This window comes from Grampus griseus (assembly GCF_964374135.1).
Source record: "Grampus griseus genome assembly, chromosome: 15".
NCBI classification, from domain to species: domain Eukaryota; kingdom Metazoa; phylum Chordata; class Mammalia; order Artiodactyla; family Delphinidae; genus Grampus; species Grampus griseus.
Window position 1 is genome coordinate 78,315,948 of NC_139009.1, and position 24,079 is coordinate 78,340,026.

At 46.4% G+C, this 24,079-nt stretch overlaps 1 protein-coding gene across 1 annotated transcript in view; it reads right to left on the reverse strand.

Annotated features, from left to right (window-relative positions):
* ACOXL (acyl-CoA oxidase like) overlaps nucleotides 1-24,079 on the reverse strand; it is a gene marked incomplete at its 3' end in the record, with an annotated part of 366,752 nt that overhangs the window by 47,074 nt on the left and 295,599 nt on the right. The window contains 2 exon segments of the mRNA XM_082672845.1: nucleotides 18,387-18,412; nucleotides 18,415-18,456. Coding sequence (XP_082528971.1) covers nucleotides 18,387-18,412; nucleotides 18,415-18,456 — 68 coding nt within the window.

Here is a 24,079-nt window from a genome sequence, read left to right on the forward strand (position 1 = left end):
TGGAAAAAGATATGGGACAAAATCTTCATGACCTGGGGTTAAGCATATATTATTAGATATGACACCAAAAGCACAATCTATAATATAGGAAAGTTGATAAATTGGACTTCATCAAAATTTAAAAATTTTTGCTTTGCAAAGGACTTTAAGAGAATGAAAAGACATGCCACAAACTGGGAAAAACATTTGCAAATCACACATCCAACAAAGAACTTGTACCCAGAATTTATAAAGAACTCTCAAAACTCAACAGTAGGAAAAATTATCTGATTTTAAAATGGGCAAAAGATTCGAACAGACTTCACTCAAGAGGATATACAGATGGCAAAAAGGCACATCAAAGGATTTCAACATCATTAGGAAACGCAAATTAAAACCAGATGTTATATTCCTATATCCCTATTGGAATGGCCAAAAAAAAAATACAGACAATACCAAGTGCTGCTGAGGATGCTGAGCAACTGGATCTCTCATACATTGGGAATGTAGTAGCTTTACAAAGCTAAATGTACGTTTACTATATGACCCAGTAAATCCACTCCTAAGCATTTACCCTAGAGCAGTGGCTCTCAGCTAAGGATGACCTTTGTCCCCCAAGAGACATTTGGCAATTACTGAAGACTTTTTGGTGTCATAACTGGAGAAGTTCTACTGACATCTAGTAACTAGAGGCCGGGGATATCGCTAAACACCCTACGAAGTACAGGACAGCACTCCAACAACAAAGAAGTACTGACCCAAAATGTCAATATTGTCAAGATTGAGAAATTCGCTCTAGAGTAAGAAAAATTGTTTACATAATAACTTGTATATGTATATATACTCATAATCTTCAAAAACTGAGAACAACTCAAATGCCTTTCACTGGGTGAGTGATTAAATTGGGGTACATCCATACAATGGAATACTACTCAGCAATGAAAATGTGTAACTGTGGGTGCATGCAATGACTCCGCTGAACCTCAAATACCGAGTGAAGGAAGTCAATATCAAAATGTTACGTATTGCATGATTCCAATGACGTTATATCCTCAAAATGACACAACTATAGTGATAGACAACACATCATTGGTTGCCAGGGTTTATCAGAAGGGGAAGAGGATAATTATAAAGCCATACCATAAAGAATAATTATAAAGCCATACCATAAAGGATTATTTAAGGATGGTTAAACTGTTCTGTATCCGGTCTGTGGTGGTACTTACACAATTCTACACATGTGTTGAAATTCATAGAACTACACAGCCCTAAACAAGGTCATTTTGCTGTATAATAATTTAAATATATCATCTTTTATGTCCAGATCTCTTTCTCTTTGTTATGGCAAACTCCAAGCTGAAATGGCTATATTCTCTAATGGTTCCCTGTACTGAATTTTGTCCAAGGACCCCTGCCTGATCTCTTCCCTTTGAAAGTCACCCCTTCCCTTCCTGGGTTCTCGCAGCAGTGTGTTTTTCCTTATTACACGTTCTGCCTGTTGGTGTAATTATTTGCCCATGTGACTTTCTCCCTGACCACAATGTGATCAGGAAGGCAGGAACTGTGGCTCATACATCTTGGAATTCCTGCAGCGCCTAGCCCAGTATCAGGGCTTGGTGTGTGCATTTGTAGAACTGAGACCCTTGGTTCCCTCAGGAGCATAAGCTCACTGGGACCAACAGCAGAAAGAAGGGAGGCTGCCTGCAATTTATGCCAAGTAGGCAGCCTGTATCCATGGCCTGAACCGCATAATAAGCAAGGAGATGCAGCAAAAGGACTGAGTTGGACCTCTAGTGTCAGAGAAGATGAAAAAGCTTATTAATTCATGGTAATACCAGCGTGATTTCAAAACAGTTTCCCCCAGCAACAACCTAGTTCTCTCACTGTGATGAAGTGCTCTGCCTTCTGCCTCAGACTTCAGCCACTTGGGATCTGCATTACTGCCTTGTAAAATTGATGGGCAGTGGTACTGTCTCTTAGTTAAGGAATTTCTGCCAGCCTTAGCAAAAAATATTAGTTTTGCAATTTCTAAGGGCATTCCTTGCAATAGAAAAGTGATTAGAAATTGGACCAGACTGGAACAATGCCCATCTTGAATCCGTATAGTTCACCTGCCGAGTCTCCTCCATGCCATCAGCTCCAGGTGTGGGCTCATCAGCTTCCACAGGTGAGGAAGCCTTATTTATATTACACTGGAAAAAGGTTGAGGGGGTGGTAATCAGTTCAGAAAGTACAGCTTTGATCACCCAAGGAAGCTGTTCAGATCAAAGTCTCTTTTTCTTCTAAACTGACTGAAGATGTTAATTTTTTTAAAATCCAACCTGCTCCATATTTCTTGTGTCTTAAAAGCCTCTCTTCTTGAGAAAGGTGACAAGCAGTGGCAGCTGGATTCTGGTAGAGTCCAGACGGCTCTAGCAGAGGATGGTTAAGGATAAAGGTGATCTTTTCTTTCGGAGTCTCTGGATGCTGAAGAGCCTGGGATGGCTCTCTGTCCATCACCACTTTCAGCAGAGGAACCACTTTAGTAAAGTGATGGTGGGCCATGTGCTGATATCACAGTGGATCAAAGGCAGAGCATCTGCTAGGATTAGGGGTGAGAGAGCCAGCCAGACCCAAAGCACATTCTATTTTATCCTCATTGGAGAAGGCTAGCCATACCTCTATCTTTGTCTTTGCAGATGCCAGAAGGGAAATCTCTAGAGAAGGTAACCCCGAGATGTCATTTTGCCAGCATGCTGCGTGTGCTTGGGCAGAGGGGAGGCTGGAGCTCTGCTGCTTCTCAACCCTAAGGGTAGACGGATATTTGGGGGTCACACAGCTGGCTGCAGAATCCAAGCTTTCCTGTGATTGCCACACTCAGGCAAACCAACTCTCTACTACTTTGCAGTGTTGCAGTGCACTGTCCGTTACATGGCCAGTGGGAATGGGAAAATTCAGAAAGTACAGCTTTGCAGGTAGAGAGGAAGCTATTCCCTCTGAGACTTCTTACACAATCCACTACATAGACTGGCTCAGAACCATACTCCTACAGCCCTCCCTTGGTATCTGTAGGGGGGTTGGTTCCAGGACCCCCAGAGGATACCCAAATCCACAGATGCTCAAGTCTCTTATATAAAATTGAGTAGTACTTGCATAAAACCTATGCACATCCTCCCATATACTTTAAATCATGTCTAGATTACTTATGATACCTAATATAATGTAAATGCTATGCGGCAATAAATAGTTGTAAATATAAGGTAAATGCTATGTAAATCATTGCCAGTGTGCAGCAAATTCAAGTTTTGCTTTTTGCAACTTTCTGGATTTTCCTTCTGAATATTCTTGATCAGTGATTGATTGAATCTGTGGATGTGGAATCTGTATGGAGGGCCAACTGTACTTTATGCAGACAGTTTGGGCAACTTGTGGAAAAGAATTCAGCCAGGTTCTTCTCTCTGATTTGTTTTAACCCAGAATTGATCCCACTTCTTCCCACTCCCAGTTCCTCGTCTGTCATTGGCTGTGCAACCATCACCACCATTCACATCCAGAACTTTTTTCATCTTGCAAAACTGAAATTCTGAATCCATTAAATAATAACTTCTCATTCACCCTTTTCCTTGGTCCCTGGAAAGGGACCATTCTACTTGTCTCTCTGAATAGGACTACTCTAGGTATCTCATATAAATGGATCCATACAGTGTATGTTCTTTTGTGACTAGTTTATTTTACTTAGCATGATGTATTCAAGGTTCCTCCATGTAGTAGCCTGGGTCAGAATTTCCTTCGCTTTTTAAGGCTGAATAATACTCTATTGCATGTATATACCATATTTTTTGTTTATTCATTCACCCATCAATGGACACTTGGGTTGCTTCCACATTTTGGCCGTTGTGATTAGTGCTGCTGTGAACATGGGTGTACTATTACCCATTCAAGCCACTGTTTTCAATTCTTTGGATATATGCTCAGAAGTGAAGTTGCTGGACCATATGGTGATTCTATGGTTAATATTCTGAGGCATCGCCATACTATTTACCACAGCGGCTGCTCCATTTTGCATTCTCACCAGCAGTGCACAAGGGTTCCAATTTCCCCACGTCCTTGCCAACACCTGTTATTTTGGTTTCTGTCGTTGTTGTTTTGATAGCAGCTATCCTAATGGGTGTGAAGTACTATCTCATTGTGGTATTGACTTGTATTTCCCTAATGATTAGTGATGTTGAGCATCTTTTCATATGCTTATTGCCCATCTGTAGATCTTTGGAGAAATGTTTATTCGAGCCCTTTGCCCATTTTTAACCTGGTTGTTTGGATTTTTCTTGTTAAATTTTGAGTTCTCTATATAGAGATTCCGGATATTAGTCTTTTATCTGTATGTGATTTGTAAATACTTTGTTGCTTTTTTACTGTGTTGATAGTGTCATTTGATGCACAAAAGTTTTAAACTTTAATGAATTTCAACATGTCTAGTTTTTTTTTTTGTTGTTTATGCCTTTGATGTCATATCCAAGAAATATTGCAAATCCAATGTGATGAGGCTTTTCTCGTTTTCTTCTGAGAGTTTTATAGTTTTAGCTCTGACATTTAAGTCTTTGGTCTATTTTGAGTTAATTTCTGTATATCATGTTAGATAACGGTCCGATTTCATTCTTTTGCATGTGGATATCTCGTTTCCCCTGTACCATTTGTTGAAAAGACTATCGTTTCCCCATTGAATGATCTTGGTACTCTCGTCAAAAATCATTTGACCAAATATGCAAGGGTTTATTTCTACATTGGTCTATATGTCTGTCTTTATGCCAGTACCACCCTATTTTGATTGCTGTAGACTTGTAAATTTTCAAACCAGGAAGTGTGAGACCTCTGACTTTTTTCTTCTTTTTCAAAATTGTCTTGGCTCTTCAGGGTCCCTCGTGATGCCATACGAATTTTACAACGAGTTTTTCTATTTCTGCAAAACAAGTCATGCAATTTTGACAGATTGCACTGAATCTGTAGATAGCTTTAGGTAATACTGACATCTTAAAAATATTAAGTCTTTCAATCCATGAACACAGAATTTCTTTCCATTTATATCTTTCTTAATTTCTTTTAGCAATATTTTTGCTGAAAGTTTTTCACCTCCTTTGTTAATTCCTAAGTACTTAATTCTTTCTGATGCTATTATAAATTGAATTGCTTCCTTCATTTCCTTTTTGGATTGTTTACTGTTGATGTATAGAAATGCAACTGATATCTGCATGTTGATTTTTGTATCCTGCAACTTTGCTGAATTATTCTTTCTAACAGTGCGTGTATGTGTGATGTTTGTGTAATCTTTAGGGTTTTCTACATATAAGATCATATCATCTGTGAATAGAAGAGATAGTTTTACTTCTTCCTTTCCAATTTGGATGCCTTTTATTTCTTTTTCTTGCCGAATTACTCTGGCTAGGACTTCCAGTATTGTGTTGAATAGAAGTGGTGAAAGCAGACATCTTTGTCTTGTTCCTGACAAAGGAAAAGCTTTCAGTTTTTCACCATTGAGTATAATGTTGTGAGTTTTTTCATATACGGCTTTATAATATTGACATAGTTTCCTGAGTGTTTTTATCATGAAAGGATGCTGAATTTTGTCAAATGCTTCTAATGCATCAATTGAGATGATCATGTTTTTTTTTCTTCATTCTGTTAATGTGATATATTACATAGATAATTTTTTTGTTTGTTGAACCATCCTTGTATTCCAGGAATAAATCCCACTTGGCCATAGTGTATAATCCTTTTAATATGATGCTCAACTCAGCCTCTAGTATTCTGTTGAGGATCAGCATTTTGTAGTTTTAAGCATACAAATCCTATCTATTGTTAGATGTATACCCAAGTACTTACTCTTTTGAGAAATTGTACATGATATTGAGTTTAAAAATTTTTTCCTGTCCAAGTGTTCATTGCTAATATATAGAAATTCAATGAATTTTTGCATGTTGATCTTATATCCTGTGACCTTGCTAAACTCATTTCTTAGTTCTAGGATGTTTGTTTGTTTTGTAGATTCTTTGGGATTTTCTAAATAGACAATGATGTCATATATAAATAGGAACTGTTTTATTTCTTCCTTTCTGATATGAAAGAATATGCTTTTTATTTCCATTTCTTGCCTTATTTCACTAGTTAGAACTTTTAGTATTATATTGAATAAGAATGGTGAGACCAAACATTATTGCTTTATTCCTGATGTTAGGGGGAAAGCATGCCTTGTTTCACCGATATGTATGTTGTTAGCTATAGCAGGGGTCCCCAACCCCCTGTACCAGGCCATGGCCTGTTAGGAACCAGGCTGCGCAGCAGGAAGTGAGTGGCGGGGATCAACTGAAGCTTCATCTGTATTTTCAGAGGCTCCCCATCGTGTGCATTACTGCCTGAGCTCCGCCTCCTGTCAGATCAGTTACGGCTTTAGATTCTCATAGGAGCATGAACCCTACTGTGAACTGCACGTGCGAGGGATCTAGGTTGTGTGCACCTTATGAGAATCTAATGCCTGGTGATCTGCGGTGGAGCTGAGGTGGTGATGCTAGCGCTGGGGAGCAGCTGCAAATACAGGTTATCATTAGCAGAGAGGTTTGACTGCACAGAGATCATAATAAATCAATTGCTTGCAGACTCATATCAAAACCCTATCAGTGGGGCTTCCCTGGTGGTGCAGTGGTTAAGAATCCACCTGCCAATGCAGGGGACACGGGTTCAAGCCCTGGTCCAGGAACATCCTACAAGCCGTGGAGCAACTAAGCCCATGCACCACAACTACTGAGCCTGCGCTCTGGAGTCCACATGCTGCAGCTACTGAAGCCCCGCTTGCCTAAAGCCCATGCTCCACAACAAAAGAAGCCACCGCAATGAGAAGCCCATGCACTGCCATGAAGAGTAGCCCCCACTCGCCACAACTAGAGAAAGCCCACGCGCAGCAGTGAAGACCCCATGCAGCCTAAAATAATAAAATAAATAAATAAATTTATATTTTAAAAAACCCTATCAGTGAGTGGCAAGTGACAATTAATTAGACGGGACATAAGCAACACACTTTCTGTGTCACTGTCTCCCATCACCCGCAGATGGGACCATCTAGTTGCAGGAAAACAAGCTCAGGGCTCCCACTGATTCTACATTATGGTGAGTTGTATAATTATTTTATTACATATTACAATGTAATAATAATAGAAATAAAGTGCACAATAAATGTAATGTGCTTGAATCATCCTGAAACCATCCCTCCCCCCACTGGCCCTGGTCTGTGGAAAAACTGTCTTCCACAAAACTGGTCCCTGGTGCCAAAAAGTTTGGGGACCACTGAGCTACAGGATTTTTGTAGATGCTCTTTACCAAGTTGAGGAGGTTTCACTCGCTTCCTGTTTGTCTGAGGGTTATCACAAATGGGTGCTGCATTTTGTCAAATGCTTTTTCTGGTACCAATTGATATGATCATGTGATTTTTTTTTTTTTGTCTTTTGCCTATTAATATGGATAACTAAATTGAATGATTTTAGGAAATTGAACCAGTCTTGCATCCTTGGAGCAAACCACACTTGGTTTATAATTTTTTTGGTATATAATTTTTTTAATATATTGCTGAATTCTAGTTCCTAATATTTTGTGAGAAACTTTTGTGTCTATATTCATAAGGGATATGGGTCCATACTTTTCCTTTTTCGTTCTGTTTTTGTCTGGTGTGATATTAGGTCAACACTAGCTTCATAAAATGAATGTATTTCCTCCTCTTGCATTATCTGGAAGAGATTCTGTAGAATCATTAATTCTTATTTAAACGTTTAGTAGAACTCTCCAGTGAATTCTGGAGACTGGTGTTTTCTTTTCCTAGAATTTTAAATATAAATTCAATTTCCATAACAGTTATAGGGCGATTCAAATTGTGTATTTCATATTGAGTATGGTGATTTGTGTTTTTGAGGAATTGGTCCATTTCATCTAAGGTGTCCAATTCATGTATGTAGAATTTTCTTAGTAATCCTTTATTATCATTTTGATGTCTGCAGGGTGTTTACCGATATCATCTATTGAATTCCTGATGTTAGTGATTTGTGTCTTTTCTTTGTTAGACTTTTAAAAAATCAACTTTGTTGATTTTTTTCAAAGATCCAACTCTTTGCCTCATTATTTTTCTTTGTTAGACTTAAAAAATCAACTTTGTTGATTTTTTTCAAAGATCCAACTCTTTGCCTCATTATTTTTCTCTATTTTCTTCCTGTTTTCAATTTCATTGATTCTTGCTCTTATCTTTATTATCTCTTTCCTTCTGCTGTCCTTGGGTTTATCTTGCTCTCAATTTTTTAGGTTCTTGAGGTGGTAGCTTAGGTTATTGACTTGAGACTTTTCCTCTATTTCATGTAAGCTATAAGTTCCCCTCCTAGCACTGTTTTAGCTGTGTTCCAAAAATTGGATTATATTTTCATTTTCATCCAGTTCAATCCTGCTGTTGACTCCATCTACTGAGATTTTTATTTCAGTTATTGTGTTTTTCAGTTCTTTTTTTTTTTTTTTTTGCGGTACACAGGCCTCTCACTGTTGTGGCCTCTCCCGTTGCGGAGCACAGGCTCCAGACGCACAGGCTCAGCGGCCATGGCTCACGGGCCCAGCCGCTCTGCGGCATGTGGGATCCTCCCGGACCGGGGCACAAACCCGTGTCCCCTGCATCGGCAGGCGGACTCTCAACCACTGCGCCACCAGGGAAGCCCGTATTTTTCAGTTCTAATATCTCTATCTGGTTGCTTGCATTTACTATTTCTTTGCTGAGACTATTTATTTGATGAGCCTTTCTATTCTTTTGTTTCAAGCACATTTGTAGTCACTCATGAAAACATTTTTATGATGTCTGTTTCAAGAACACATCAAGTTGTCTCATCCCCATTCTGTCCTTTTCACAGTCCTAGAAGAGACAGAGATGGAAAGATTTTCCCGAAGGCAAAAACATTCCATCAGGAGACTCCGAGAAGAAGCAGCGATCAAGTGACTGGTGCCTTCGTGCTGGCCATTTTCCTGACGTTTATTCCAAAACTAAGTTTCTCCCTCCTTCCTCCCTTTCTCCTCCCCCTCCTTACCTCTTGAGAGCTGACTGTGTGCCAGGCATCTTGCTGGGTCCTAGGAGAGGAAGGAGGTAGAGCTAACTAATTGTTTTTCTTTTTTCCTCTCTAAAAGTTGATAACCATGGTGCGTGTGCGCGTGTGCGCGTGCGCGCGCGCGTGTGTGTGTGTGTGTGTGTGTGTGTGTGTGTTTCAGTAGAGTTTTGAATATAAAATTAACCCAAAAGAGATCAGCTAAAAGTCAGTAAGGGCAAGAGGAAGAGTTGGGCAGGTCCAGGGAGCAGAAATCATCAAGTCTCATAACATTTCCAGTTTTCAGTCAGGGCACAGAGGGGCTTGGCTGCAGTCAGGGGCTGCTGCCTGGGTGTGAGAGCTGAGCTTTGCCTCCTTTCTCAGCCCCATTCAGCATGAGCCCCCATATAACTCTAGTGCTAATGTCCCCTTCACTGTGTTCTGGAAAAGCCACTTGGTAATTCTGTTCATGTCTAGTAGCCCAGACTCATAGCACTGAAATGCCCTGATGGAATTTCTCCATATTCTGGGTAAGTCACTCAAGAGAATTCTCCTGGGCACTTCAGCATCTTGACCTCTTTATTTAAATGGCAAAACGACAAGCTTGGGGCCTGGCCCTGTTTTCTCCTCCCACTAACTCTAGTTCCCTAGGGTCAAATTTTGCTCTTATTTTCCTACAGATGGCTTTCACCAAATTCTTCCCATTTTTTTATTTGTCTCCAGTGGTTTCCTTGCTTACTTTCGGCCCTGTCTTCTAGAACAGCCTGAAATGAAATCTGCCCCTTGCGCTGTGCACAGAAGACATGGAGGGGAGAGTGTTCAGGCAAGAACCCCTTGCACATGTCCCAGGACGGGCTTGCAGGACCAAGCATCCTCAGAGGGTGACGATCTCCACACTTGGGGAAGCGTGCTGCCGTGCTGAACATGGGATTTCTGCTCTCCAGCTGGTTCTCCACTTAGGTGTCGATTTAGATGCTTGATAAAGAAGTGTCAAGGACAGAGCAGGTGTCACGTTGCACATACTGCTCCATTCGTCCGTGCGGTCATATGCTCCTCTTAGGTAATCAGGAACGTGTAGAGTTTGCACGTGATGGCGCTTGGCCTGGAAAGCCATTGGTCCATTTCCCCTGTGAGGAGCGCTTTGTGGAGGAGGTGGGCAAAGTACAGAATGTCAGACAGCAAAGCATGCCCTCTTGCTGCAGGACAGGAAATCCTTCTGCCCTTCTCCTAATCCCCTACCCCTTGCCTCACTCTCTATCTCTGGCCCCTGGTCTGGAGACTGTGCTCACAGAACAATTCTAGGGCAAGTGTTAGCTGATGATGGCTTCTGCTGCATTCCCTCTCAGAGATACCCGACACTGACATTAATCTCTGGAAGTTAGGGTAGCCTTCCAAGCCAATGCTGGAATTTCAAGATAGCTATAGCACACTGGGGAAACGTGCATGGCCAACAAGAATGGAAGCTTCTGGAGACCTCTCCCCTAAAGAGGCAGCTGTCTAGGTCCCCTACTGTGGCAGCCAGCTTGCAAGACATGCATCAGTGCACCCGAAACACTCTATAATTGGAAAACTCAGAACACAACTTCTCACACGGAACCCACCAGTAAGCACGGCGGAACCCACGCAGTTGGTTAAATTTAATTTCCTGCAGAAACTTAGCACAAATGCCAGCTCCTCTGGCAAGTCTTTTCTAACCCATGCTGAGTTGGGCACCCCAGCTGAGTGCTTTGTTAACTCCCCCAATTTCCCCCGTCTCAGCATGTAACCCACTCCAACGTGCTCGCTTGTTGGGGTCTCATCTATTAGTCAGGGAATTGAGGGTGAGGGTCTTATTGATATTAGCACCTCCAGTGATTGGCACATAATAGCCACTCACAGATGTTTCTGAAGAGGGGTTGTGGTAGGTATGTGAAGACAGTCAACAAAATAACCCTTCTGTTGACCTATCAGGGAGCCTGAAATTCCAACCATTGGATATTTATTTCTTTGAGTTAAAAAGTTACTCCTATGCACCAAAGATTCCTTTCCAAAATTAAAGTTTCATCAGGAGAGATAATTGTCATTGAGATTTGGGTTGGGGGTGGTTTGAGATGAGCCCTGCAGAGCCTTGGCATGAGCTTGAACTTGTGGGGAGAGAACCAGGAATGAAGGGAAGCAGGCATTCCAGGGCCTCAATGGCACAGAGGTACAGGAATGAGGGAAAACCATTTATGGCTGTAACACTACGTCTGAAATTTGATTTCTTTGTCACTTGTAGCTCTTTTCCCTTATTAAATATATATATTCTAAAAAACCCGAAATATAGTCTTCAAACGAACCAGGTACTAGATAAACATCACCTGGCCCATAACGGGTCCTCAGTGAATATTGTAGAACAGCTGCCTTGAAACACTGTCAGCCACATGCTCGCTTCTTTCTGTGTGGCTCTGGCTCGCAAGGAGCAGAGAAGGTAGCGGGAAAAGAACAGGGGGAAAGGATGGGGTTTCAGCACCGCAGAGCCCGCTACCCTTAATGATCTGGGCTCCGGGAAGTTGGAGCAGGGACTGACACTATTCGTGATGGACTGGGTTTGGAAACGCCCTCAGGCCCCAGGTAGGAACCTTTGCTTCTGTGCGGGAAGCCTGAGCCCATGACTGGCTGCAGACGCCTGAGCAGGGGCTGCAGGCACGCGTGGTGCACACACAGGATGTTTGCTCCTGCTTCCTGCCCTGGGGCCCAGGACACTCTCAAAGGCAAGGGGCCACGCTGGGGTCCTCGGGTAGGAAAAGGGCCGCCGACAGAAAGGAGGACATCACGGTTTTCCCTGCGCTCAGTGGGAAGTGCTTGCAATTAACTTTTGGCCGCTGGGTTTGGTGCTTAAACCAGCTGCTACCTACACATGTTGAGAAAAGAAAGAAAGAGCAGTTAGAATGCAGGAAAAAGGGAAAAACCCCATCTCGCCCACTTGACAGGCTCCAACGGCCTCTGCCAGCCGCTGGCGAGGTGGGGACAGTCCCCTGCAGACGCCCTGCCCCTGTGCTGGGGTTGCCGTGGTGAGCGCCGCGTCGGGGCTGGGGGAGCAGAGGCCTTCTCTAACGCACAAAGACAGACAAAGGCCCTGCGAGGATGCGTGGGCCATTCCCCAAACGGAACGCTGCTCCCTGGGCCGATCACACGGAGAGAGTGAGGCGGGTGAGGCAGACTGGGGGAGAAGCCAAGCAGAAAGAACCTTTGTGACAGTGACAACTGAAGGAACACTAGATAAGCAGCTTGCTGGGGTGTTTCTAAACCTTCGAGGGGAGGTGAATCACTGCAGCGGTCATGTGGAAAATCCCCTTTCTCCTCAAGGCTCTGCCGGGGTCCCAGGTTAAGGTAAAGTCATCATTTTCTTGTGAAAACTCTCCTTCCTAACAGACCAGGATTCCACCAGGCTAGGAGAAAAGGCTCGTTTCTGGGAAGAAGTTGTATTTTGTAAACCTGGGGGACTGAAGGGTTGGGCCATGTCGCTCGCTCAGGGACTTTGAGTTTCAGGAAAGACTCATGTGTCTGATTTCCTAGAACATCATTAGACAGAGAAAAAGCTCCAGCTAGCCAGACCACAGTGGTGAGGGGATGCGTGGGAGGGAGGCCTGGCGTCCTGCCCTCCGTATCTGCCCAGTTTCCCCTGTGCATTTGGGGGCAGTGTGAACACTTGGCGGTTGGTAAGAAATGCTAAGGAAGCTTCCAGCAGCACTCCAGCCTCCGGTCAGTGGAGCCTTCCTGGGGAATCGCCTCTGTAGGTTTTCTTGATCTGGGCCCCAGCACCCTGCAACTGTGCCATCCACTCCGATGGGCCCCTGTGCGTGCCAGCTGGACAGACAGCAGGTACTCAAACTGCCCTGCTTGTGTCCTCAGACCAAGGTATCATCCACTTCGCCCCAGACGGTCTGCCCTTCTGCCAATCAGATGGAGAACAGCCATCACTGCTGCTGCTGGTGTGACAGCCCTTCCGAAGGTCTGCGATCTGGGGAGGACAGGTTCAAGTGGTTCTATTTACTCTTGAGCAGGCAGCTTGGCTCTTGTTACCATTTTCTATAGCCGACGTGGTGTGATATGGGATCTCACCTACAGAAAAGCCGACCTTGAACTTTACATGGTACCTCCAGCCAGAGCACTTGGGCAGAGTGGCCAAGCCAGGACCGCGCTGGGGGCTGCAGTGTGGGGAACATTCCAGGCACTCGCTCGGCATCCCTGGAGTGGAAAAGCCTTGCTCTGAGCCAACCCTCCAGTTATAGCAGGTCAGCAGAAGCTCCTTCAACTAGCTCTTGTGCCCTGGCCTGGGGGGGAGCAGCACGGATCAGGAATGGCCACTTTCCCCAGAACATCCTACTTGCTTTTCCAAGGAAGGCAGGGAGACCCAGCAGGTGACGACCTCAGGATGTTTTTGTCCCAGTGAGGGTCCTTGCTGGGCTGCTGTCTCACACCCAAACTGGAAAGACTGCTGCCAGTTGTGTAAGAAACTCCCCAGAGAACAGACGGAGGAACTGTGATCATTTCTATTTGATTTAGAAAATGATGGTCCGAATGCAGATTGGCACCAAGGGGCCTGTCTTATGACTACTTTCCATCACTGAAAAGAGGGCACAATTTTTAAGAGGAGACGATCCTGGGAGGCAGGCAGGGAACAGCTGGACCGAACACTGAGAGCAAAGTTTGAGAGGCAAGGTAGAGCCATTTGACTGAGGAAGGGATTTGGGCCTTGACTCAAAACTAGGCTAACCAGATGCCTGGGTTTGCCTGGGACCGTCATGGTTTATGCCTGTCACCCAAGCTTAATTTTTAATGGTGCCCCCTTTCACTCTCAAAAAGCCAAGAAGTCCAGGTTTCTGGACTTCTGTCATCTCCCTGTTTCAAAGGATAGAGAGACTTAGGGCTGGAAACTTATCCGGGGAAGGACACGTAGGACATGGGGCTCTGAGAAGGTTCATTTGGCTAAGCCCGAAGGAGAGAGACAAGCAGCTGGAAGACCACGCTGATTCATTCTCAAGCACGTTTAGAATCGCAGGCTTGTTGGCAATGTCCAGGCACAGGTTCACAGAGTGCAGGTGCTGGATGGGTCTCCGGAGTAATCTAATTCTCTTCCTCTTTTGCCAGAAGAGGACACTGGGCTAAAAGAGGTCAAAGTGACCTGCCCAAGGTCACACGCTGGATCCTGGCAGAGTGGAGATCAGACTTGCCCCCAGTGGACCAAGCCCAGGTGCTCTGTTCTGGAACAGAGGAAAGGGGTGACTCTGAAAGATGCTGCCAGGGGCACAGATGCACTGGCTCTGGAGTGGCAGTCCCAGGACAGAGTCATGGACTGTCCCATGGCCCTGAGGCTGAGGAGGGAGGACAGAGACCGTAGACAGGTGGGGTTCAGACCTGCTGAGTGAGCTGGGACGTGGAGCTAGAGCTTAGGTGAGATCCAGAGCCACAGTGGAGTGGAGGGCAGAGCAGAGGCGTAAGTGGGCTGTCCAGGGTAGTGACAGCAAGGACCGAAGAGATGAATTGGCAAGCAGAACTAAGAACGAGGGAAGGAATAGGTAAGTATGGGGACGGAAAGTGAATGGGGTCATAAGTCATTTATGGAATCTAAATCTTTTCTGTGGTTCAAATCATAGTGAAATCTCCCTGAGAGGCAAACCCTAATGACAGCTGTCCTACCTCTTGGCATCTTTTCCCAGCCCCTTAGCAGGGCCACAGTGGTGGGAAAATCCTAAGTCATCAACAGCCTTGACCTCTGCTTGGTATTTGGGGAAACTGAGTCACAGAGAAGCCAGCTCCCTCCTGCCTCACGGTAGTCTCAGCAAATAGGGTGTGATTCACAGCAAGCCACGAGCGTGATTCCACACGCCAGCCACAGCAGTGCACCTGAGGCTTCGTCAGTCTTACCTCCCGAGCAGCTCTGGCCGAGGTGGTGGATTTTCTGTGAATCTGATCATCTGGGAGGAGTCCAGCCTGAGGGTCCAGGGGCTTTGTGGTCACAGTTCTACTGCCCGACAACTAGCAGTGCCGTGGCAGAGGGCCATATCTTCTCCCTGTCCTACTCTTCCTGGTTGTCACACGAAGGCTCTGGCCTCTGCCATCTCCAAAACCTCACACTCTGGCTTTGTTTTTCCAGGGGTGTCGGACGTTGGCTCGACTGCTGTGTGCTCGTCTTTTGCATCTTCCCTGCAGTCTGTGTCTAGAGCACACTCACAGGTCATGAAATATCTGTCCTTAGGTCTCAATTATCTGGGACAGTATAGGGATGCAATGGTATGCATGCAAAATATTGTTTTCTAAAACATCATATTCAACACCAATCTGCATTTTTTTTTTTTTTGCCTGCAACAACTGTTCACTCAACAAGGTGGAGTTAGATATTTAAGTTGGCTGCAGAGAATCTAGGAAGTGAATAGCTCACTCGAGTAAACATAAACTTGACCACAGGCTGACTGTAGTCAGAACGATCTACTGTCACCCTGAGCAAGTTCTTCCACAGAACAATCTACAAAAATCCTGCATACCACTGTCACGCCCACATGATGCTCTCTGATATGTGACATTAAAAAACCTCAATCTCCTGAGAAAAAAATCATAAAATAGTTTCAGTATATATGAACTGAGCACACGTTTTTGTTGAGTGAAACTTCTTTGATGATGCCAGTTCAAATATCTGCAGATATTGAGAAAACACCCACAGACATCACCCTCGGTTGCAATAGTCGCACAGTCTGCAGAGACCAACAGGGAAGATGTAAAATACTGAATGTCACTGGACATCATTCCAGGACACCTTGGGCTATCTGAACCCTCTCCCACTCCCAACTGTTAGTTTCTTCTTCTTCTTCTTTATTTTAATTTATTTTTGGGTGCATTGGGTCTTCATTGCTGCACACGGGCTTTCTCTAGTTGCGGTGAGCAGGGGCTACTCTTTGCTGCAGTGCATGGGCTTCTCATTAGAGTGGCTTCTCTTGTTGCAGAGCATGGGCTCTAGGTGTGCGGGTTTCAGTAGTTGTGGCACGTGGACTCAGTAGTTGTGGCTCGCGGGCTGTAGAGCGCAGGCTCAGTAGTTGTGGCACACGGACTTAGTTGCTCCGCGGCATGTGGGATCTTCCCGGCCCAGGGCTCAAACCCATGTCCCCTGCATTGGCAGGCAGATTCTTAACCACTGTGCCACCAGGGTAGCCTCTTCTTTTTTTAAATTAATATTTATTGGAGTATAGTTGAATTATAATGTTGTATTAGTTTCAGGGGTACAACAAAGTGAATCAGTTATACCTATACACATATCCAGTCTTTTTTAGATTCTTTTCCCATATAGGTCATTACAGAGTATTCAACTGTTAGTTTCTAACCAAATGTTCCCAAGAAGCCAGCCTGGGGCAATGTGTGCATGGCAGGTGGGTGAGAAAGTAAGAGAAGGAAGAGGCTTTGGGTGGCATCTCTTTCTACCCTCTCCCTATGGATGTGAAGAGAGCGGCTGTGGTATCTGCAGTCGTGGAGGCCATAGGGACAGCTAGGAGCGGGCCTGGAGGTCTGCTCTCCTGGCGCCAGGCTCTGTGCTCTGCCCTCTCTACCCCAGGCTGCCTCTGAGATGCCCAGGTAATTTCCATGCAGGGCTCACCAGCAGGACCAAGCAACACATAGGAGTTGGTTCAGCCCACAGAGGCATGGAGGAGGGAACACGGTGGAGAGATGAACAGGAGGAGAGAAGCAAGAAGGAGGAGATGGCAGGAGAAAACGCCAGACAGAATAGGAAGAAAGGGCCAAAGGCACTGTGTCCTCATCACCTTGACTAGCGACTGGAGTAAAGAGGTGAGTGTCTGGGGGCCAAGAGCTACCCCGAGATCACAGTGCCACTGCCTGTCCCTGGAAGGGAAGGTCCTGGGGGAATGGCCCTCAGGGTGGGGAACTGAGAGCTTAGGGTGGACAACCTCAAAGTACCAAGTAAAGTTTCTGTGCCTGAATGGGTGCCACTGAAAGTCAGTGTATTGGAAGAGCCGGGACCCTGGTGGACCACGTTTCCCGGGCAAACCCAATGTTTGGTATCAGCACTTCTGTATTATAAAATCAACATCACTGAAAGCTTTAAAAAAAGACAGACTGAAAATATCACATCTTAGGCAAATGAGTTGAAAATCCCTTCTAGTGACGCCCTATATTTTCCACCCATTTCTAAAGTCAGAGAACACCTGGTATGGTATTTAGGTAAAGAAATGCAATTCCTGGTACACGCGGTTTCCTGACAGTACAGAACTGAAATGACGTCACGGAAATGCAGATGCCTCTAGGTCAGTCTGAGGACAGTTTCTAGGTGAAAACATGAGTCTCACCCATTGGTGGAAAAGCGTGTCTGTACTTTTATGATCTGCTGGTACCTACTGCTTTCTGCCTTCAAAGACTAAGTTTTAATTAAATGCAGGCAGGCTGCTGGACAGGCTTTTCCACACTTTTGGCTCACCTAGATGTACAACTGCAATGTAGGTTAGCCCGCACCTGTGTTCCTTCGTCATTTGGAAGGAAAGAAAACGATGGTCACCAAGAATAAAAGAAGTCTGTCTCCCACTCAAGGGCGAGGAAGCTATGACATAAGATGCCCCTTCCAGTGGCTCATACGAACAGACTCATTTGTGAGGCTCTCCCCACGGCGACGAAAGATGTGGCAGACACAGAACGTATGGGATCCTTTGTCTTAATTAAAAAGTATGGTGAGAGTCATAGAATTTGGCCAAGTCTCATAAATCTGCTCAGAGAATCAAGGCTCTGTCAGATAAGCTTAAATAGAACCAACTGAGCCCTTTGGAGAATTGAACAGATTCCCCGCTAGTGGTTGACACCCACTTTCCTGTCACTTTGCTGCACTCCGAGGACGGCGGCTGTGCTCATTAACCAGCAGCCCTCCTACCCACCGATGGCAAGTTTATCCCCAAGGAGCACAAAATTCAGGGATGATAAATTTACTCTGGCTCGTAAAAGTGAACCCCTCCTCAGGGCAATAAAAATGCTGTGAGCCTTTAAGGCAATCAGCGCTTTGTGTGATAACGTACCTTTTTTTTTTTTTTATCTGAAGTTAATACTTATTTATTTTACATCTTTATTGGAGTATAATTGCTTCACAATGGTGTGTTAGTTTATGCTTTATAACAAAGTGAATCAGTTATACATATACATATGTTCCCATATCTCCTCCCTCTTGCATCTCCCTCCCTCCCACCCTCCCTATCCCACCCCTCCAGGCGGTCACAAAGCACCGAGCTGATCTCCCTGACAAAGCGAGAGAGAGGCATGGACATATATACACTACCAAACGTAAGGTAGATAGCTAGTGGGAAGCAGCCGCATAGCACAACGTACCTTTTTTAACAAAGCCTGGTCCTCTTTTCAGGACAGCTCCTCCCGGGCAGGGAGGACTGCTCTAAAGTCACTGGAAAGGAAGAAAGAGAAAGTGAATGGCATCCCTTTGGACCCTTTGGACCCTGTTTGGAGGAGGACATCGTGGTGATAACAGATAGAGGTGGCATGCTACAATCTTTCCTTGGTGATAAGTTCAAGGTGGACAGAGCCCGCCCCGGGGGAGGTGGGAGCAGGGCCGCGCAGTCACTTCACCCTTGTCAGCCGGGATGATTACATCAGAGTAAACGGCCGTGACCATCAGCAAAGCTCCATCCTAAAATGGTACAAACGAGCTTATTTCTAGTCACATATAGTCAGAAATATAGTCCCAGATGTATTACAGAAAACAAAGTTATGGTTACCGGGGGCTGGGGGGGGGAGGGGGAGGGGGAGGGATACATCGGGAGATTGGGATGGACATATACACACTGCTGTATGTAAAATAGATAACTAATAAGAACCTACGGTATAGCACAGGGAACTCTTCTCAACACTCTGTAATGACCTATATGGGAAGAGAATCTAAAAAAGAGTGGATATATGTATATGGATAACTGATTCACTTTGCTGTACACCTGAAACTAGCACAACATTGTAAATCATCTATACTCCAATAAAAAAATTAATTAATAAAATTTTAAAAATGAAAAATACACCGCCGGGAGGTCCTGGGTTCAGCCACCATACAGCCTGTCCCCCATGACCACACTGCCTGTTCATTTCCTGTGACCACCGCCTAGAGGACTCCACCTGCCTTTGTAAATCTGGCGGTGCTACATTTTCTCTCTCAAGTCTCCATCGTGATTCCCACGGTGTTAAGTCTTCTCTGGCTATGAATGATGAGGGCCCAGTGTCGACTCAAGCAAACCCAACAAGTCCCCCAAATATTTCAAGTCGCATTTCCCCTACCATCTTTCTCCAACAGGATGGTGGAGAGAAACCAAGAAGGTCTGCAAAGAGATTAATGATCCATTTCTATTGGCCATGAAAGCTCTAGTAATATTAACTGAGACAATTTACACAAATTATACTCCCCTTCTCTATGCTGGTGGCCCAGCTCTCACTCAAGGCCCATTCGCGTGAGCATCCTTTTCAGTGCACATAAGCACAAAACCACAACTGCGTCCCATGCACGCTGCTTTGACTGTATTGTTTCATTCTCGAAAATGCTCCCATGATTCCCTGCCACCCTCAGATTTAAATCCGCTTCTTTTGACAGGCATTAAGTCTTTAACTGAGTGACCCGTGTAGATGAGCCTCTTATTTCCAGACTCAAACTTGCATTAACTCTTTACCTGTCGTCACCCTTCACTGCTGTCTGCTGGGCAGTCTCACATCCTGCCTTTGAGTGCAGCATAGCTCAACCACCCATCCAACGACTCAAAGCCACTGGCCATCCCCTGGCTCCAGCCCATCTTCCACAATGGAATATTACTCAGCCATAAGAAGAATGAAATAATGCCATTTGCAGCAACATGCATGGACCTGGAGATTATCATACTAAGTGAAGTAAGTCAGACACAGAAAGAGAAATAGCATATGATATCGCTTATATGCAGAATCTTAAAAAAAAATGATACAAATGAACTTATTTACAAAACAGAAGTAGATTCACAGACTTAAGAGAATGAACTTATGGTCACCGGGGGAAAGGTGGTAGGGGAAGGGTAGATTGGGAGTTTGGGATTGACATGTACACACTGCTAGATTTAAAATAAATAACCAACAAGGAGCTACTGTAAAAAATAAAAAATAACCTCCCCCCACCGCCAAAAAAAGAATCCGCACTCGGTGTTCTTTAGATAATCTTTTAGAAGGTGGCTATTTTATTTGGTAGAGGTTTCTGCTGTGACATGGCATCTTCCTCAGCACAGGCCGCGGACATCTAGACACTTTCTCCCGGCCTCCTCGGCGGGCCGCTAGATTCTCACCCTCCCCTCTCCCCGCCCTGGGGTGGCCCCGCGTCCATGCGTCCAGCTGCCCGTGTGCCGGACTCCACTGTGACACCTTTACTTGTTCACGAGACGTGGCACCCAGGAGAGCAGCTGCTCCCTGAAATTCTGTATTGATACATCTAAGCGAAACCAGTTGAGCTCCACGCCTAGGCATCCCTTTCCTGAATTTTCCCATTTCAGTGGGAGGGACTGTCATCCACCAGCCTCCAGGCCCAAATCTTTGATTTTCCCTCCTGTCGCCATGCCTGCGGACTCTCCTTGCCCCTCAAAGGCACCCCTTCCCCTTGGCACAGCTGCCGCTCTGATGCCTGCAGAACGCTTCTAACTTGCTCTCCAACCCTGAGGCCCAGGCCTCCTCTCCTGCCACCGTAGGAAGCCTGGCACTGCCCTCTGGCTTCTCGTCTCCTCCACCATCTTAGCCCCTCTGCCCTGGACAAGACGTCCTCTCCAACGGTTCCTCACCATCTTCAAACCACGGCTTGGTCCTCGGCCCACGTGACCCTCTCCCTCTCTCCTCCCAATCTGCTCAGAGAACACCTTCTGCCGGGCCCAGTGGATGGAGGGGTCAGCTGCACAGGCCTGGAGTCAGATGAACCTGACTCACATCCTCAACGGTGCTGCCGCCACCAGCCTCCTCAGACAACAGATGAGTCACACACTGACTGAGCCTCAATTTCCTCACCAGCCACACGTGGAGAGGGTGCCGGCCTCCTGGCGTCGGTGTGAGGACTAATGCAGAGGCTGGATGTCAGTGCCCAGTGCCGGGGGGCGCGGCACCCAATTCTCTGCACCTCTAAGGAGTTTTGTCTAATTTTTCCCCATCACACTGATTCATTCCCGTTTGATGCACTGGCATGACATGTTACACGCTGGGTTCTTTTTGAGTCTTGCTTTGGTTTTTCGGTACACTTGCTGCCGTATCTCAGGAGGGAAGCTCCGGGCTCCAGAAGACAGCCTGGGTCTCAGCCTGCTTGTTCTATGCCCGTCCTGCCCAACAGGCCTCAAGTCATGACCCAGTTTTTGGAACTGGACTGGAGTGCACTTGTGGGAACACAGGACCCCACGGGTGGAGCTTCCCCTTAACCGGCCCGCTGCGTTTCATGAATCGATCACCTCTCACTCCTTTGACACAAACGATAAAAGCCAACCTTGACAACTGCAGGTCAGACAAGCAGGGCTCACCAATTCCCTGGTTGTTTCCCCTCGCCTCAGAGCCAGGGTGACAGATGCTCTCGTGCCCAAGGCAGGTTTCTCCCCCACCTCCCCCTGCTCTGATTTCTACTGAGTCCTGAAAGAGGAAGGAAGGGCAGAAATGTGGCTCACAGCTCTTGGGGCCCAGGTCTGGGGCCCACTGACAACCCCAGGGGAGCAGTATCACACGGGTGACACTTCACTCTCCTCTCCCTCCTCCTGCCTCAACTTTTAAATAGGAAAATAACCCTCAAAATGAAAGCAGTTGTGGTATGTACTTTCCTCTCCCTTTGTTGCTGATTCAGGGAGCTGCCTGCCTAATGAGAAAAGAAAGGATGCTGCAGCCGGACCAGCGCCCACAGAACACGGGTCGCACTGGGGCGCGCTCTTCCTTAAGAGACTCGGGAGGGAATCATCTTCTTGATTCCACGTTTCAATTGTTGTAACTGCTCTTAAGTGTCCCAGTGCCATTTATTTCCGTAGGGGCTGCAGAGGCTCCCACCTGTCTGAGTATAGTCAAGCCCTCCTTGGTTCAGCCTGTCCACCCTGTGCGACAAAAAGATCAGCCTGACAATAGAGGAAGAACAATAGATTTTTAGGTAACATACTCGTTAGCTTTGAGGTTGGGGAGGGAGGTGAGAGGGATGCATAGAAAAAACGACCTGATTGAAGCAAAAAACAAAACAAAAAAAAGTGGTAGTTCGGGAGAAAAAAAATTATAGGCCAGCATGAAACACATATGCCTCCCCTTCGATGAGCTGGTGGATAAATTATGTACAACAGCCAAACCCCTGCAGCCGTTTCTGAAAGGCAGACGGGATTTTGCAACACGAGGGATACCCTAAAACTCAAAGAAATGCTCGTGCCTAGGACGCTATCATGATGACGTGTTGATACAAATAATAGGGGAAAGTAAGATGAACCAAATGCACAATGCCATTGTCCTTTTTGAAATATGGCTGGTGAGACTGGGCACAATCGTTAAGTTCGCAGGCACAGCTGGCCTGGACATATTACAGAACGGGTTGTATTTCTCAGGAATCCTGTCTCAGAATATTCTTTCAGCTTTTCTCTCAATCCCTATGACAGGGCTCTGGGAACCAGGGGTCCTGCCGCAGTTATCAAGCTTTAGAGAGCCCTGCTCTGGCATTCCTCTGTCCACAGCCTTCCCCACGGGGTAATGGGGGAGCGCCCGCCTGGAGCCCGCATCCCACTTCTCCAGCCCAAGTAGCTTGAGCTTCTCTCCTGGGAATGCTCTCCTCCTGGTGTGTGCACCCTGGACCCATGGGGTGGCCAAGGGGAAGCTGTTGGGAGGGGTGTAGACAGACCTTGGGTGTCTAGGCTGGAGCTGTGGATGGGAAAGAGGGAGGTGGGGAAAGGGGGATGCTTTTCCCCAGGCTGCAGAGTTCACAAAACTTCCAGGAGTCTGAGAATTCTAGATTCCCACCTGGCCTTCTGGATGAATAAAGCTACATGTGCCACGGCGGGAGGACAGAGTATCTTTTCTTCACTGCTTTGTAATCTTGTCTGGTACCCTCACTGTGGGTCCCACACACAGTGCAGGCTCAGGCTAGAGAATAAGGACCCGGTGAGAAAACACAGGCTCACCCAAGCCTCTTCAAAGCCAGGCCCCCCATCCATCCCTGGAAAGAGGAAACTCAGTCCCAGCTGAGTCTCCAAAATGGCAGGAAAGTGTGGCTCTCACGTACCTACAGTGAAGATGAGGAAGCCAGCCTCCACGTTGGGGCAGCAGAAATGGGGAGGCTGACACCTGCCCCTAAACAGAAGGTTCTACTGGAGGAGTGCGAGCTGAGCACGTGCACACTGGGCACGCCAGGGTGTGGCGCTGTGCCCAGGAGCAGGGTCCTCCCTTGCCGAGGCCTCCCTGGCCCCGGAGGCGGGCGTCCCACCTGGCTGGCTTAGGCCTGCCTCTCCCTGGGAGCCCCAAGGGCCAGGCTCCCCTGATGCCCATGCACAAGGTGGAAGACTGCCGTGGCTGTCCCTCAGCGGTCCCCTCTCACCTGCGAGTGACAGCCATGCTCGTGACACCCTTTGCCGAACTATCTGTCACTCCAGGCTTCTGAAGTCCCCCTCCCACCTCTTCTTCACAACATAACAGGGAAATGTTGAGAGAGAGAGAGAGGGCTGCGTCTTTGCAGAAAGAACTCCAGCTCTGTGTTCAGAATCAGCACAGAGCGGGAACAGGGGCTTTTAACTCCTTGGCAGCCAGCAGGTGTAGCAGTTCCGGCCTCCTGCCCATTGAGATGGGCTGAAAGGGCGTGGAGCCGACCCTTGGGAGCCTCTGTGCCAGGAAAGGGTCCTGGCTCCCCTCTCCCTCCACACTCCCACCCTCCCACCTGCTCTGTCCTTGTTGCTGGCCCTGCAGCGCTTGCCTGTTTCTTCCTCAGCTCACGGGACCCGTTCCAGAGAGCAGGCAGGGCACGCGGCGCAGATACCACACTCCCCTCCTCTGTGACCACGAGCATGACAGGTGCTCCGAGGTGCCTC